At 44.6% G+C, this 17,851-nt stretch overlaps 1 protein-coding gene across 1 annotated transcript in view; it reads right to left on the bottom strand.

Annotated features, from left to right (window-relative positions):
* Positions 1-15,436, bottom strand: part of Zbtb10 (zinc finger and BTB domain containing 10) — a 33,428-nt gene extending 17,992 nt beyond the window's left edge. Inside the window, exons 1-2 of the mRNA XM_032898646.1 lie at positions 13,842-15,436; positions 355-1,231 (exon numbers count right to left, since the gene is read on the bottom strand). Of these exons, the coding sequence (XP_032754537.1) occupies positions 355-1,231; positions 13,842-14,786 (1,822 nt within the window). The 5' untranslated portion in view covers positions 14,787-15,436. The remainder of the gene's footprint in view (positions 1-354; positions 1,232-13,841) is intronic.
* Between the last annotated feature and the right edge of the window lie 2,415 nt (positions 15,437-17,851).

Below are 17,851 nucleotides of genomic sequence, written 5' to 3'. Positions count from 1 at the left end.
AGAAAGCTTTGTTTTGTTGTTTTTTTTAAATAAAGCTCTTGTTGGTTGAATTGCCAAACTGGGATGTTCAATAGGCTAGAGATAGTAAGACCATTTCTAACTTAAAGAGAGTTTGCTCTCTCCATGTTTCCAGAGATATAACCTTACCCTAAGTCACAAGGTATCTGTTACGTAGTTATTAATAAGCTTTGGCAGATAGCACTTCAGTTACTACCAATCTAAAACTTAAACTCAGACGCACACAAAAGACCCAAAATTCAAGCATCCTTGTTCTATTACTTTCATAATTAAAAACTTCCAATTAAAAGTAAACTTCAGCAAGTACGATTAGAATAAAAACCTTTGAATATTTACCTGGCTCTTCCTTGATGAGCAGGGCCTTGTTTTCTTCCGGATAGGCAACAGGTGGCTGCATCATGGAGCAGTCTTCGACTATTGTCTCACTATTCGGTGGTATATTATAGACAAATCTCTTTGTAGTTTGGTTTTTCCTCCTTGCTTTGCCAGTCTCTTGAGAGGCCATATTATTCCAAATAAACACTTTTGTTTTACCTTGAGATTCATTTTCAGCCAATTCAGGAGAACCATCCTGGACCCAGTCATTCATCTGGTAGTTTTCTATTTGGCCCTCGTCGACATTACAACCATCATTTTCAATTTTTATATTACTTGCCAAATTGGTAAGATTCCGTGTCGCCCAGAAGCTGGCAATTTTTTGATCCCGTGATGAAGTCAGGCCATCTCTACTAACTGGTTTCCTATTATTATAGTCCACAACTACAGACTCTGGAGCTTCTGATTTAATGCTAATATTTAAGGCATCTTTAATAAAATTTCTGCAAGTTTGAACAACTTCACTCATTTGAAGGTAGCTGGCCACTGTCATCACTTCAATGGCATTTTGGCTTGTGAGCACCAGGTTCCCAGAATACAGGAAGTCCAAGATGACTGAAAAACCTTGAACTGCAGCAATATCTAAGTGGGTAGTATTGTTTTGGTTAGGGCTTTCTTTGTTTGAAACACAATATAAAGTCTTAAAGAAACGGCTGCCTGCAACCAGGATGTTCTTATGAGCTTTAAAGATTTTCCCGCTCACCACAATGCTGACATCACAAAGAATATCTTTCTTTCTCTGTTCATCTAGTTGTCGAAGAAGTTGATAGCAATAGGAGTTCTCATTTGGCCTACTATTAAAGTCACAGTACCCCTCCTCTGATGGTATTTCTGACTCCTGTAATTGGAGGAAAAGATTAACATTAAATTTTATTTACAATTTAAAGTCCAAGGAAAACAAAACGATAACTGTCAAAATAAATCATTAAAAACTACTCAACTATATCAATTCATGAATAGTTTATACATTTTGAGACAGAAATATCCACCATATTAAACACCAAAAGAAATGAACCAAGTCTGGTGCAACTCACTATTTACGGGGAGGGGAGGTGTAGGGTGGGGGGCAGGGAGAGAAAGGAAAGAAAGATGGACAGATAGGGAGGGAGGGCTGGTGGATAAGAGAAAGACATATGAAGATCAGGAGGATTTCATTGCCTTCTTTTCACATATAAGCTAAGAATATGAATTTTAAAATTTAAAATAAAAATAACAATTATTTTCAAGAAATTATCATTTGTTTGAAATCAAATCAGTGTGCTCTATCAGCCTCTTCTCACTACACTTAAATGCCATAGTAAGTAGGCATGTCACCTTATCTAACACTATTACAAAGGTCAATTTTAAGTCCAGGCAAGCACAGTAATACAACAGTTTAAAATCAATGATGCTAATTAAATCTAAACTAGTGGGAACTTCTTTCCACTAAGAGCATATCCAGTTATCTTTCTAGGCAACTTTCAAAATGCCAAAATGCCTCTTTATGATCACAAATACTATCTCATCTATAAAGTGATTAAAAGTTCCTGAATTCAAGAGGCTTTAATGTATATAAATTTTGCTTGCTTTTCATTGGGTGTACAAGTAATCATAATTCTATTTAGCATCACTTTGAATAAAGTTCCTATATACCAATTAAGCTAATCATGTGGCTCACAGCTGTAATCATACTACTGGAGCTGAAAGAGAAGTCCAAGGCCATCCTCAATTACACAGTGCTTGAGCCAAGCCTAAATGGGGGGAGGAGGGTGCCGTCTGGGTTCAATCCCCAGCACTGCAAGAAAAAATATAACCAGACATGGCTGGAGAGATGACTTAATGGTTAAGGGCTCTAGTGGCTCTTACAGAGCAGCAGGACATGTTTGGCTCACAACCATCTGTCAACTCCAGGGGATCTAATACTATCTTCTTGTTGCAAAGCAACCGCACCCCCACCTCAAACAATAAAATTAATCTTTAAAATCCCTACCCCCTTCAATGACGCTTTGAAGTATCTCTGCATTCTTTCCCCTTGTTAACAGTCAAGTAAGAAACAGCAGCAAAACAAACTATCCATATTCTAGTACTCATCGGAGCTTCATAGGACTAAGGGGAGAGTATGGAGCACCTGTAAACCTGAGGTAAAATACCCACCCTAGACTGAAGAATGTGAAACACAGTGGAAATCAGCGAATTGCAGCAGACCTTTGGCAGCCTCATCTTCCACTAGGTTTCATGAAGCCAGTCTACTGTTGTAGCAAACCTCCAAGCCCAGCCTATTATACCAGAATGCTCCATGCTCTCCACAGTAGCCATTTGTTCTCTACTAAAATACTCAATGATCTTTAAAAACTCTAGCAGTCAAGAATAAAATAGGTGAAACAAACCTATTCATTAGTGTAAGTCTTAACTTTTTGCTTTGAAAGAAAAGTGAGGCTTCAAAAATTAAGGGATAGCTGGAGCATGCATGGTAAAATGAAGCCTATAATCCCAGCATTCCTAAGCAGAGGCAGTTCAGTAATAGTGTGAAGGGAGGAAAATGTTTTTGCTGCACTGTCTTTTCCTTCCCTTCCCTCTCTCCCTGGCAAAGAATATGCATGAGAACTACCCCAATTCTAAGTGGCTGTTTTTAAAAACATAGATCTGACATATTACATGTTACAAAATTTCAAAATATTTAGCACAAGATGTAAAAGCAGACTGACAATTCTAAAAATGCCCATTATGAAGTTATATAACCTAACTTCCTATGACACTGACCTAATGAGACCTGGCCCCATTGAAAAAGCAGGCAGCTTAGTAAATTCATTCTCTAGCTAAGGCTCTTCAGACAAGAGGAAACACGGGCTGCTACAGACAGACCTAGCTTTAAACTTTGTTGTGCATGCTGCATACCTGACTAACAAGCAGGTTCATTTGTTTGGTTCTGAGTTCTACCTAGTAGATAGTGCAGTAAAAAGGGCACGAGCCCTTGGAAGAACATCTGACAAAATATGGCAGCACTTCTATGAAGGATCTGTGGAAGTGGTGAATTAGCATTTAAAAGTAAACAACTACCTCAAGTTTAAATAACAAGTGTATGATATGGAGACCTGTAATCACAGACTTTGGAAAGTCAAGGCAGGAAGTTCATTTTGGAGACCAGTCTGGAATATACAATTGAGCCAATGTGTAAGTGCTGGGAAGGTGACTCCCTCTGCCCCCTTTAAGAGCAGCAAATGTTCCTAACCATATTGAGCCACCTCTCCAGCTAGCCCTTCTAGCTAGTTGTGAGAAAGGGATGACTGGTGGTATTTGAAAAAGCAGATATTGGTGTTATTCTATAGTAGCAATAAGAAAAAAAATGGTGGTTACATAGTGTTTGATTTGTATAGTATGGGTGTAATGTGGGTAGACTTTTGACTAAGTAATTTTTAAAAATAAGGCCATCTTGTGTGACAAATGCAACATAATTACATAATTTGGTGAAACCACTTCAGAAAATATAGGACTCAGTGATGTAGCTTTAAGATGGCTGCAATAATTAGATATAACCATCTCCAAATGTGGATTTTGCTTTCCCTTTTTGGATGGGGGTCTCACTATGCATTCCTATAATTCCAGTCCCAGGGTATTTAACAACCTCTCTTTCTGGCCTCCTTGGGTAACTAACAGGCATACATTTTGTTTTCACATATACATGCAGGCAAAACATGTACACACATATGATAAATATTTTTAAATAAAAAAAGCCCTTTAAAATAAAGTCATGAATATATATGCCCTCTCCAAGGAGATTTGCAAAACAACTAAATAGACACAGCAAATAGATTAATAAGGTAGGAGGGCTGAACATTCTAAACAAATGAGATACAATTTTTAAAAGAGAACCAAGATGGTCTGTAGCATCCTTGAAAGTCTAGATTCACAAAAGAACTGCAAGGTGTACCCCAGTGCCCATAAACACTTACATTTCCCACAAGTAAACACCCCTCACTTCCATCGGATTTATCAACAGCACTTCCATTGACAGTGACACATGCCTGTGATCCTAACACCTAGGATAGGAACAGGAGAATAACAAGGTCAAGGCCAGTCTGAGCTATAAATAGAAGGATCACAATAAATTAAATAAACAAAGCTGAGCCCAACGACGACGACAAGGGCTTATAATGGTGGCAGTGATTAGGGAAGCTAAGGCAGGAGGATCTCAAGTTCAAGCCCACCCTGTCGGTTTTGGTTTCTGTGTAGCTCTGGCTGTCCTGGAACTCACAAAAATAAGCCTGCTTCTGCCTAAGTGCATATGCCACTACGGCTGACAAGACCCTTGTCTTTTAAATGAAAAGGTAATTAATTAAAAGAGCTGGAATGTTTGCCTGTGATAACCCTAGGCTCTATCCCTAGTGTCACACAAATAAATAAAAGCTTATCTTTCAAAAGGGGCAAGAGTCAATGTTATGGATGCCTTACAGAACTTATAAGTGTGAAAGACAGAGACAAATAGAGACACTGTGTGTGTGTGTGTGTGTGTGTGTGTGTGTGTGTATGTGTGTAGATACAGGCTTAACGAAAAAAGATACACTAGATTGGCTGACAGACTGAAGAGAGATCTATGTCAGCAATGTGAAGAGGAATCAATACCAGAGGATGAAGACAAGAAATGCTGTGACCAGCTGGGAATCTACTGCTAATAGTTTTAGCATAGTAGCTTAATTGATAGAGTGCTTGTCTGTCATGTACAAAGTCCTGTGTCCTGTGCTTGATCCACAGCACTGCACAACCAGGCGCACAGTGATAGGCACCTGCAAACCAATCACTGGGGTGGTGGAGACAGAAAGACCATTAGTTCAAAATCATCAATGACAAATAATTTGAGTTCAGGGGCTGGAGAGATAGCTCAGAAATGAAGAGCATTTGCTGCTCTTGCAGAGAAGAAGTAGGTTGAGTTCCTGGTATCCATATCGTGTCTCACACTGGTCTGTAACTCCAGTTCCAGGAGAGCAGACACCCTCTTCTGGACTTAGCCTATATGAGGATGCATGTGGTATGCACAGACACATGCAGACAAATACACACACACTGTTTAGTCAAAAGACTAGAACAGACTGAAGGCCAGCCAGGCTTTACTGCATTCCACGATGCCTTATTTACAAAGGAAGAGCGTAGGATATAAATAAGGTAAATTAGAGGAAGCAAAGACCTTGAAACTGGGGAAGGTAGAAGTCATTGAGCGATGAGACAGAGCCTGAAGTAAAAAGTTCTATCAATGTAACTTACGTGATGAGACATGGGAGAGAGGACAGATAGCTATTGTCTGTTACCACTCTACCTTGGAGAGCTATACTCCAACTTGTAAACCACTAAGGAAGTCCCCCTTTGAGGTGAAAGAGTAAAGCTAACCTTAGTTGGAAGTCATACAAACTTGATCATAGCTTAACAACCCAATAGCAACAATAGAAAAATACTTAGTGTAAACTTTTCCAGAATTTTGTCTATGATAATCAGCAGAAAAGACATTTCCAACAAATATCAGTATGTGAACCTAAAGTACATAAAAATCAGTATTGCTTTTGTTTCAAGAACACACTAGGAACAGTAAGAGAAAATAATTTCTGCTTCCAAATTTAAAAATCAAGTTCAACTTCTAGAATGTGAGGACAAACAAGGTCATAGCAAATATAATCAATTTTCTACTGGTGCTAACACATTTAATAGTCGATTTAAAAAAAAAAGTAGACACAGCTCTCCTCTGTAGCCTACCATCTCTATTATAGCGCCTTGTGTGATGATGGTATTCTTTTATGGCTCAAACACCAGCCCTAGAAATTCTACTTCTGCTGTTTCTTTTTCTTTTAGGCAAGGTCTCTAGCTGGCCTGGAATCTACTATGTAGACCAACTCAAAGATCAGCCTACCTCTGCCTATATGGTAGAGGATTCAAGTCACACCACATCCACCATAAATTCTAATTCTTTTTGAGGTAGAGGAGCTGAATTTTAAGTGATTATAATCCTTGGTTTTACGTGTGTGAGTGTGTGTGTGCGTGCGTGTGCGTGCGTGCGTGCGTGCGTGTGTGTGTGTGCGCGCGCACGCACGCGTGTGTAGTCCTAGCTGTCCTGTAACTTGCTCTATAAGATCAGGCTAGCCTCAAACTCCTTCCCCTGCCTATGGCTCCCAAGTGCTGGGATTAAGGGCATGTGCTACCACCACCACCCTGCCTCAAATATCCACATATGCATTATGCATTATGCTAGTGTTTCTAAATAGGAACACATACACATTTGATTCTTCTCTACTTAAAATAACTCTAACCATTTGCTAACAGACTACAATGCAATTTTTCTGTTGTTTTCATTCGGTTTGGTTGAGGTAGGGTATCCTCCTGGCAATCGTCTGACTTGAAATAATGGCTAGTATTATAGTCATGTTCCACTGCACCTTACAATACAATCTTTTGCTTTTTAGCATTTATTCTTATCTTATGTGCTTCGGTGTTTTGCTTGCATGTACGGTATGTCTGTGTGAGGGTATTAGATACCCTGGAACTGGACAGAGTTATAGTTGCAAGCTGCCACATGGGTGCTGGGATTTGAACCCAGGTCCTCTAGAAGAGCAATCAGTGCTCCTAAGGACTGAACCATCTCTCTATCCCTACAAATGCAATCTTTATAGCATTAGTGATCCTTCAAGACCTGTTGAAAACCTAACTTTTTACCCTGCTCAGGAACGAAACAATCTCCCTCACAGTCTCCACTCACAGGCACAGCACCACTCTCACGCTCAGGCTGCTGCTTCCACATGGCAGTGCCAGAACACCCTTGGCTCCTTGGTCAAACCCAAGTTAGCGTTAATTATCACTACTTGGAGTCAATTCTACAAGTCTCCAACCCTCTACAGGCAGAACTCAGCCTGAACTGTAGTGTCTTCACTGCTTTCAACACTCACACCTACCATGCCACTGTGACTGTTCCTTGTGGGCAAGGATATCTTTCAGGTTTACTTTGTGCCTTGTACTGTACCTGTAGATATTTAATACATACTTCCAAAATACTTTAAACCACAAATGAAATAAACCAGCTTTTATGGATTAATTAAACAATTGTACTTTGATGGATCATAGCCTCATCTTTCATACTAACTTTCCTTCTTAGAAGATGTAATTTTAAGGGCAAAGGATGTACAAAGGTCATTTCCTTAGTATACACCAGGCCCAGGGCTCAATTCCCCGTGCAGGATACACCTAATTCAGTTGTGGCGTTATGAGTCTATTAATCTTGGTATTCAGGAGGTAGAGAGAGGAGTCATCCTTGCTACACAGAATCTGAGATCCGTTTGGGATAGATACATGAGACCCTAAGACTTTTAGGACCTGAAAGATGTCTCAGTAGCTAAGACCACAGCTTGACCCCAGATCCCACTGTAGGAGGAGAACCAACTCGTGAAAGCTGTCTTCTGACCTCCATACACAGGCTGCATAGCACACATGCCATATAGCACACATGACCCCCGCACCCCATATGTAACCCCGCAACACATATGTACACACAGAACACAACAAAAGACTTTCAGGATTCTTTCTAAGTTGTTAAAAACTAGCCAACCAAGCAAGAGTAAACACCAACTAACCTTTGGGACTTCCTGTTTCCAAAGCAAGGGCTGGCAGATCTGCCTCACCTTTCTCTTCTCCACCTGACATCAACTTATTCCAACTAGTAATTTCAATCACATCACTGGGTTGAATTCATGTTTAATTTCTGGAAAGGCTAACTAAACTTACAATAATAATAATTTGGGTGCATGTTGTAGGCTTAGCAGACTGCAGAGAGTTGACAGAATGAGTGATTTGGGCTCTGAGAATTTCACAATTGGGTAGAAAGTAGTCTGAACCAAGCTACAGTGGTAATCACTATAATTAAAGCAATTTTAAAATCTTTCTAGGCCAAATGGGCAAATTCTGAATGAGATAATTCTTGAAATTGACTCTAAGGATACTTAAACTATACAGATCTCCAGCACCAACCAAAAAGTTTAAGTGACTTACTTCTCTTACAAGGATCTTAGATTCCTCTCACGGTGGATATAGGTCAGTAGCACTTGACTAGCTAGCATACAGAGGCCTAGGATCAAAAATCCTCCCCCAAACAAGAAAGTTCTTCCCCAGGCATGGTGATATATGTCTGTAGTCCCAGCAATAGACGGACAGTTTAAAGTGTAGGTCCCAGACATGGCAGTCGAGCTACTTGAGAGTGTTTATCACATAAACCCGACAGCTAATGGTGCCTTGGAAGCTCACAACGTAAGACTATAACATCCAACATCCACTAAGCTGCCCTCCAGCCACTATATTATATATTATACAGACACAGACACACACAGACACACAGACACACACACACACACACACACACACACCCCTTAAAATAATTAAAAGTTTGAGGTCATGAAAAACCATGCCTCAAAAACAACAAAACCCCAAAACCCCATAAGCAAAGCACCACTTCTCCTTGGGAGCAGTCCTTAACAACTAAGGTCTAATTAAAAAGACACACTCTGACTTCCAATTACTAGGGAGCAGAGGTAGGAGATGACCAGAGGCTTAGGCTCCAACAAGCCTGGGAAACCTTGCAAAAACCTATCTCCAAAAAAGAAAATCAAGGTTAAAAGTACTTAAGTTTTGCTGTTTTGTTAGTCACCACCAAAACAAAAAAGAGCAGGAAGAGGAAGAGGAGGAGGAGGAAAAGAAGGACTTTTATATAAAGCATAAGAAACAGGTCCCGGGCAAGGAACATGTCTGTAGTTCCAGCAACTTAGGAGACTGAACCAGGACACTCACAAGTATTAAGGCCTACCAGAGCTTGCAGGGTCAGAGTTCCAGACCAGCCTAGGCAATGCCTGATAAAATCCTGTCTTAAAAGGTGGGGAGAAAAGTCAGGTAGTGGTGGCATACAACCTTTAATTCCAGCATCAGGAGGCAGAGGAAGACCAGCCAGGGCTACACAGAGAAACAATGCCTCTGTGTAAAAAGGGCATGGGGGCGGGGCACTAAAGACAGTAAAGCTCTCACCAGCTTACAAAAAGCCTTAGCTTTTCAATTACAGTACCTGACTTCCCAAGGAAATGAGAAATAAAAGTAAACTTTAGTAATATACTAATAACAATGTTCTAATACCTGCTTGGACTCTCAAAACCCAGCACATGCCTTTAACCTGAGGAACTCCTGACAGATATAGAGGCAGGTAGATCTCTGGAAGTTCAAGGCCAGGAACATCGACAAAGTGAGTTTCAGGCCAGACAGGGCTACATGAAGAGAATCTGCTTCAAACAAAACACTAATGAACAAAAAACACCCAGTATTGCACAAGCTGGAAGTCCTATCACTTACAAGACCAAGGTACTTCTTCTGTTGGATACTAATCCAGGCTATAAAGCACAGTAAAATAGTCTTTAAGAGTAACACAACAGAGACTGAAGAGACAGCTCGGCACTTGCTGCTCCTTCCCAAGGGTTGGCATTTCATTCTGACCACCCATATCATGTGATGGATTCACAAGCCCCAGGAACTAAGTTCCAGGCTGACCCCATGCCTCTGGCTTCCTCAGGCACCTGCAACTCAAGTGTACAGACCCACTATATACAACACACAAACCTACACATGATAAAAAGGGAAATTAAAAATTTATGACAGAACGAAAGGTCTTTTAATAGGAAAAGGAGGCTTCCAGGTGCAGAGTGATTACCTAGTATAAATGAGACCTTGGATTTGATCCTTACCTCTGTGGAAAAACTAAAATGAGAGCTGGATACGTTGACAACACACCTTTAATCCCAGCATGCAGGAGGCGGATATGAGGGCAGCCTGCTGTACAGAATTCCAGGACAGCCAGGGCTACATAGAGAAACCATTGGGGGTAGGGGAAAGGAAGGAAGGAAGGAAGGGAGGAAGGAAGGGAAGGAAAAAAGTAATTAAGAAAGCACAGTGGTGTGCAGTGGTTCTTCATGTAAGACAGTCAGTCTGAGTCAAAGTGAGATCCTGACTCAAAGAAAAGTGTGAGAGAAGGAGGGACTGAATCCTTTCTAGCCTACAGGGTCTCACTACATAGACCTAGCTGGCTGGAACTGGTGTGAGCTCTATCTATATTGGAGCTCCTGCTGCCTTTGCAGCAGTGGGATTAAGAGAATGTGACACCATGCCCAGGTCAAACTCAACTCTTGCCTGAGTTTTAGAACTCACATTTAGTATTATCTTAACACTTGTCTGAGAGAAAAACCTGAAGATGACCTTGAACTACAGAGCTCATGGTCCCACTTCCCAGCACTGGGACTGCAGGCATAAGCTAAGTGCTTTATATGAATGAACACACACATGCCTCACATTTGTGCCTGCTGGATGTCCTGGCAACTGCAATTATGGATGACTGTGAGTTACCACGAGGTGATTGACAACCAAACCGCACCTTCTGAAGAACAAGCACTGAGCCATCTCTTCAGCTTCCACAGAAGCTAACACAGAACACTCTGAAATTGAATTACATTTATAGTGAGAAAAACTCAAAATGCCCAGGCTTATGGGACTCAGTCTCGGAAAATATGAAAGGGAAAATAGTTGGCTCTTGATTCAAGAGCAGTACCATTACAAAGTGGCTTCAAAATTGATGACAAAGGCACTTTAAAGTCTACCCATGCTACACAAGATCCTGTTGTAATAAGATAAAAAATGTAAAAGCTGACATTGATGAACGGGGTGTGTGTGTGTGTGTGTGTGTGTGTGTGTGTGTGTGTGTGTGTGTGTGTGTGTGTGTGAGAGAGAGAGAGAGAGAGAGAGAGAGAGAGAGAGAAAGAGACAGAGAGACAGAGAGAGACAGAGGCACCAGGAAATAAACAAATCTTGGTGTGGGGAGTGACCTTAGCAGTGAGAGCACTGGTCTATCTAGTGTAAGGTCCCAGGTCAGCTACCCAAACCTAACACTACTTAACCCTTCAGCTGGTTGTGCTGGGCATGCCAGTAGTCCAAACATTTGAGAAACAGGTAAGAGGACCAAAGCCAACCAGGGCTACAAGACACTATCTTATTTTTTAACTAAGAGTAATCTATAATAAAATAAGCACGATAATAAATAATGGTTAGAGGATTAGGACCCAAGAACGTTCTTTCAGAATGTTACACTGCCTCCTAAAGGTAACCAAAGGCTACAAGGCTAAAGCCACCACCACCACCATCCACCCCACCCACCAAATCCTGCTAGGAACCTGTCACTATTAACCAGGGAAAGAGATTTTTCAGGTGTTTCTTAGAAGAACAAGCTATTCCTCAAACTAAGGTTACTCACAAATGAAGAGAAACAGTGAGAAGTGGTAACACCTAAAATTCAATCAAGGAAACCAATACATAACCCCTTAAGGTTAGGGATTTAACAGAGAAGTCTTAAAACAAAGTGGGATGGCTCCTACATCATGTTAAAGACAATGTCATAAGGAATTAATTGGGAAGGCGTAGTTCGAGTCAAGTTTAGAAAAAGTTTTGCCCAGGACTGAACTCTGGAGACCCAGGCACATGCCTACAGGATACACACACACTAGGTGGACCATAAGGTTATCCAACTAATCCCCTCCCTGAGTTATGGATCATCAAGCAGCTCATTGTTAGTCCCACTCATGCCTGCCTACAGGACAAAATATTCTAACTACTTAGATTTAAAAACTCCAACTTTTTAAAAGAAACTTTTCTAAACACTTACATAGCAATACTTGGGAAGTCAGCTTTCCATTTTCACAGGCCACAGCTTCTATCACCTTACTAAAGACTTTCAGGTATCTATCACTGACTCTTAATGACTGACATGCCTTAACCCTTTAATGACTGAAATGTCTCTTCTGTAAAAGGAGAACAAGTTACTTTCCAGAATAATGTAAACCAGTCTGATACACTGAAAACAAAATAAAAATGTCAGACCTATCACATTTCCAGAACAAATCCAAAGGTAATGATGCAGAAAGCTGAGATCTGGACCTGGGCTTGCTCAAACTCACTCTTTCCCCATTACAAAGCTCCTCATAGGCACTGGCCTTAGGTTGCCAACCAGGGTTTAAGGCAACTTACTAAATCTTTCTCGGCTTTATACCTTAAATAAGTGACCTTCATAAGGTGTGGTAGCACACACCTTTAATCCCAGCACTCGGGAGGCCAAGACAGGCAGATCTGGGAGTTGGAGACCAGTCTGGTCTATATAGTTAAGAGTTTCAAAATAGCCAGAGATCCTGGAGGAGAGAAAGAAGAAGGGAGGAACCTTCTTTCTAAGATTTAGGCAAATCTGTGCAAATAAAAATTTCAACCCAAACAAGCTCCATTTCCCTGCCTTCTGGGGGTTAAAGAAAAACCAAACAAACAAAATAACCCCGTGCTTTTAAAACTAAAGCCTCTGCTAAGCTGGGTTACTTGTGTGACTAATAAACTATAGTTTAAGTGTGTTGAGCAGCAGGATCGCTCCCATAAACACCACAGTGAGGTACTAATACCTGAGTGTTGACTTTCTAAAATCAATGACTGGCCAGCAACACAAAAGAAAATTCCACCCACCACCACAGGCTGCCTGAGTCATAAAAAGGAGGACGACCAACATCTATTTGACTTGAAAAGGGCTATCAAAACAGTTAGGCTCCTGTCTTTGGAGTAGGAATGTTTAAAACTCATAGGTAGACTTGTTTTGTAACTAGGGACTGACGGTTTTCCAGTGAGCAAATTAAGCCCAAATCACTTCACATTAAACATTTCCAAAGCTAAGATTAACAGCCTTCATATAAGCTATTCACGACCATGTTTTTGAAAGGGATAATACAGATTCTCAGAAGAGAAATATAAATAGAAGTAAATAGCTAAAATGAACAAAGATCTTACTAAAAAGAGCCTGCCTAAGGTTCAACAAGTTTAACGGGGATGAACATCGTAAAATTATTCACGTTATTCAACTAACTTCCTGCACATTTGCATACGCCTCTCACATTTCACATTATCTCGACCTGACATGAGTTTGAGTGGCTTGCCAGTAGCACCGAAGCTTAAGGAAACTGTCTAATCTATTCTTCAGACTACTTCTAGCACGTTTGTGTCCATGAAATCTCCGCTGACTTAAAAAAATTTTGACCGAAAGTCAATTTAAAGTTAAAATCTCCAACCTCTTCCAACCTCTCCCAACCTCTCTCGGATTCAATCAATCTCACAGGCAAACCCTAACTCCTGAGAAATAAACCCAGCGCTATCATTAGAAAACTGTCGTTCCACCCCCTCCCCCAATACATCCACAACTTTGGAAAACTTTAGTTTCCAGGCTTTCCAAACCCCTACGCATAAGCTCCCCCGAACCTCTCTCGACCGGAACGACGCCTTCCCCGAAGGATCTTAATTTCTCCCCTTTTTTTGCTTTAGTTTTAGTCTCTCCCACTGATAAAACCTTTCCCAAAAGATCTGAGGAAAACCAAGAGCCGGATCTACGGTACCTGGGCGTTGGCTTCGTGGAGTTTGTGTTCGGTGGAGACGTGGTGCCTCAGGAGCAGGGTTTTCTTGTAGTTGCGGGTCCCTCGCGAAAGCTCATCATGCCCCACCTGGGGAAGGTCCACGCTGCCCACATCCTCGGGGGTCGTTTGGCACCAGCCGCAAAACATAAGGCCAGTATCATTGGAGTACCGCAGCCAAGGGAAGTCCTTGAGCCAAGAGGTCTGGAAGGAGCACTGGAGCTTCTGCATGAGGGACTTGGGCCTCGCGAGCGGGAAGTGCTGGACAGTCTCTCCTTCGCCAGCTCCCACACCGCTGCCCTCTGCTTCTTCCCCGCCATCGCCTCCCGACCGCCTGCTGCTGCTGCAGCTGCCGCCTTCCGCCCCACTGCCATCGCCCGGGCTCGCCCCCTCCTCCTCGGTGCTGTAGCTCAGGGACGCCCCGTCCTGCATCAACTCCTTCCCCTCCAGCGCGTCCAGCTCCGGATCCACGGCCGCCAGCCCTCGCCCATTGAAATGCCTGAGGGGCCACGCCGAGGTCTCCGGGCGGCCGCGACTGCTGCCATTGTTGCCGAGACCCCCGCCGCCTCCCCCGCGGAAGGCCAGAGTCCGACGGTTCCTTTCCGCTAGCAGGGGGCCCCCCGCGCCGCCGCCCAGCGAGGCGGGGCCGCCCGTGTCCTGAGGGAGCAGCAACTCCTTGGCGTCCTCGGCGGCGGCCGCCCCGGCGGAGGCCTCCGAGTCTTGGGGCTCCAGGCCCTCCGATTCCATTTCCTCGTCGGCCCCGCGCCCATTGGGCTGCTGCGGCACGGGCGGCGCGGGGAGTCGCGGCTGAAACTGCGGAGGCCAAGAAGAGGCCTCCCCGCCAGCGTTATTGTTCGTGGGGCCGCCGCCGGTGACCAACCCGCCTCCTCGGAACGCCAGCGTCCTGCGGTTCATTTCACTGAACGACATGGCGCGCGCCGCCGTCGCCGCCGCCGCCCGGTGCCTCGGCTCGCGCCCGGGCTCGGGCCGCGTCCCGCGCGCTCGCCGCGGCTCCCCCCAACGCCTCACCCCGCCCCCCCGCCCCGGCGCTGCGCAGCGCCGCTCTGCGCTGCGCTCCCGCCGGCACGGCCTTACCCTCCTGCCGGCTCGCGCTCGCTCCCCAGGCCGCCGCACGCGTCTGCCGCCGCCGCTGTCCCAGCCGCGTCCCTCCACCCCCGCCCGCCGCGCTCCGGGCAGCGTCCCGCGCGGAGAGGTGGGCGGGCGGCGGAACCGGGGCGCGTGCGGCCTTCGAAGTTGAGGAGTGCGGGCGCCCCTCCGCTGCCCCGCTTCAGCGCTGCGCGCACACACCGGCCCGCCAACAGATCTCCGTCCTCGGGGAGTCGCGCCGCCGCCGCCGGCTGCCGAGGAGCGGACGCGAGAGGCGCGCTAAGCCGCCAGGCTCCGCCACATAGCGAGCCGACAATAAAGCCGGCGGAGCGTTTCCGTCCGACCAGGCCCTGGCGGAGGTCGAATGGCAAATGAACAACGGACCGTGCGCCCACAATGCACCGGGGTAGCAGTAACCGCGGGAGGGGGAGGGGGGGGGGGCCGGCCGGGGGAGGGGGCGGGCTGGGCCGGGCTGGGCTGGGCCGGGGGCGCCCGGGGACCGGGAAAGGGGCCGGCCGCTCGGGCCTGCGGGCGGGGGTGCGGCCACGGGAAGGAAGCGGGCGGGGCGCGGGGCCGGGGTCTCGGGGCGGGGCCGGCTCGGCCAGGACAAACAGCTGGCGGTGTCAGGGGCCGCCTCGCCGCCGCGCGCCCGAGCGCACCGAGCCCAGCTCTCGCCACGACTTCACCTGGGACTCGGGAGTAACTGCTGTGGGAGCGCGTCCCAGCCCTGTCATCTACTGGGGGGCGGGTGGCCGTGCCCGAGGAAGTGAACTTATTTTGTTCCTTGACAAAAGACTGGACCAGGCGGTGCCTCCCTCGCGAGGACACCTCCTTGGGCGCATTGTGTACGCCGGGCAGCACCTCTAGCCCAGGGCGACGATCGTTTCACAGAAAATGCACCGCCCCGAGTGTCTTATTGCTGTGATGAAATGGAAATTTAAATAAAAGGTCGAACACGTGCGTTCACTGGGAAGTATTGACATGGGTGTTACATCACCAGCAGCCAATCAGATAACTCCAGTCGTGTTTATACTTCTACAACCACCTTGTGAGTATTACAGTATGTCATAGCGTTATAAATATTAGGCAGGGTTTTCCCCACGAGCGGGGAGGAGTCAGCTGCTGCGGGCGCCGCGTGCGGCTGCGAAGAGAGTGCAGCTCCGAAGACAGGGTGAGCAGATGAGAATTAATTTTTAGGACTTTGAGAAAAGCTGTTGGCATCGCGTATGGAATTTGAGTGATCACTTCGGTCAAAGCTGGAAATGAGCCTCCCGAAATTATATTAGCCTAGGTTTGGTTTTGGGTTTTTGAGTTTTTTTTTTTTTTTAATCTTCCCAGAAAGAGGCCTTGCCAATTAAGGGCCCATAAACTTACCCTCCCCCCCTTAATTATGCTCTATTTGGAAAACATTAGCGCATTTAGACTCATTAATTCACAAAGTGAGGTAGATTTATCAATTATTTATTGGGGGGCGATTTTTGAAACAGGGTCCAGGCCACCCTAGTCTACATCGTTAATTTAGGACAGCCAGGGATATACACTAAGACCCTGCCTCAGTTTCTCGAGTCCGGGAATTACTGGGATTACAGGTATGTGCCACCAAGTTGTACAAGGTTAATTTAAAACTTCTTCAGTTTGAGCCTATTTCAGACTTTTTTTTTTTTAAACTTACTTTCTTAATTTTCTTTTTAAAAAACAGGGCCTCTCTATGGAGCCCTGTCTGTCCTGGAACCCACAGACCTGCCTGAAGCTTCCCTTTTGGGGTGGGCTGGGGAGAGCAGTTGATAAACGGTGGTCTTTCATTTTTCAAGTTTTAAAATTAGGATGGATGGCTGTTCTTTCTGAGTTCCCAGAGCCTTTATGGTGGCTTACTACCTGGAACTGCAGCTACAGGGGATGTGCTCCGGTACCAGACACCCGTGATGTACAGACATACTTGCAAGAAGACACCCAGGCACACAACTTTTTAAATTTAAAGCAACGTGTTATAAATTAATTCTCCAATGTGTTATAAATTAATATTTGCTAACACTTTTTCTAAAGACAGATTACCATGTCCTGGCTGGCCTTGAATTCGTTCTCCTCAGCCTCATTCTGTCACCACAACCAACTTACCTGAATGGAACTTTTTGGTTTGTTTATGCGGTCTCACCTTAAAACCCTCCTTGTCCTAGAAGTCACTGTGTAGATCAGGCTGCCTAGAATTCACAGCAGCCCCGCCTCCTCGAGGGCTAGGATTAAAGGTGAGAGTCCCCAGGCCCAGTTACCTTAAAGCTTTTGACTGAACTAGGCACAAGCTGAGCGCTGAGGTGTGTGGGTTTAGAGTTTTCAAAGCCATGTGACGTGATTTGCCTTAATGCTTGTACCTGGTGTGATGAAGTTTTGTATATGAGCTGACATGCATTACTTGTAACATGAGCTCAAGATTTCTTATGGACAAGCAGCATGATTTCACTGAGCAGACTGATTCACTACCTGCTGATAATGCTCTGGACGTGGGTCATCTTCCTAGCAACACACATATCCTCTCCCCATGCTACCAGCGGTAGTAAGTGGTTACTAGCATCAGTTATAAGATTAAGATGTTGAGAAATGTCATCTGTCTTTATTCATGTCATCTGCCTTATTCAACTTATCTCTAGCTTGTGCCCCTAGTTAATGTATGATAGGAACTACATTAACTTGGGCTAGAATCTGCTGTCTATAGATTTCTATAGCAATAGAATCAATGAAAACACTTTAAGTCCTAATTGGCATTTACAGTGCTAAACGCCTTTGCTCACATGGACATCCTTCCTAATATTTTATAAGTCTACACTGTTGTTAGGTATGGTGGCACATTACTGTAATCCCAGGACCGAGGAAGCTGAGGCAGGAGGAGGACCAGT

Source organism: Rattus rattus, chromosome 3, assembly GCF_011064425.1.
Source record: "Rattus rattus isolate New Zealand chromosome 3, Rrattus_CSIRO_v1, whole genome shotgun sequence".
In the NCBI taxonomy this organism is placed as follows: domain Eukaryota; kingdom Metazoa; phylum Chordata; class Mammalia; order Rodentia; family Muridae; genus Rattus; species Rattus rattus.
The sequence above is the reverse complement of the archived record's forward strand: the minus strand, read 5'-3'. Positions and strand labels throughout refer to the sequence as shown.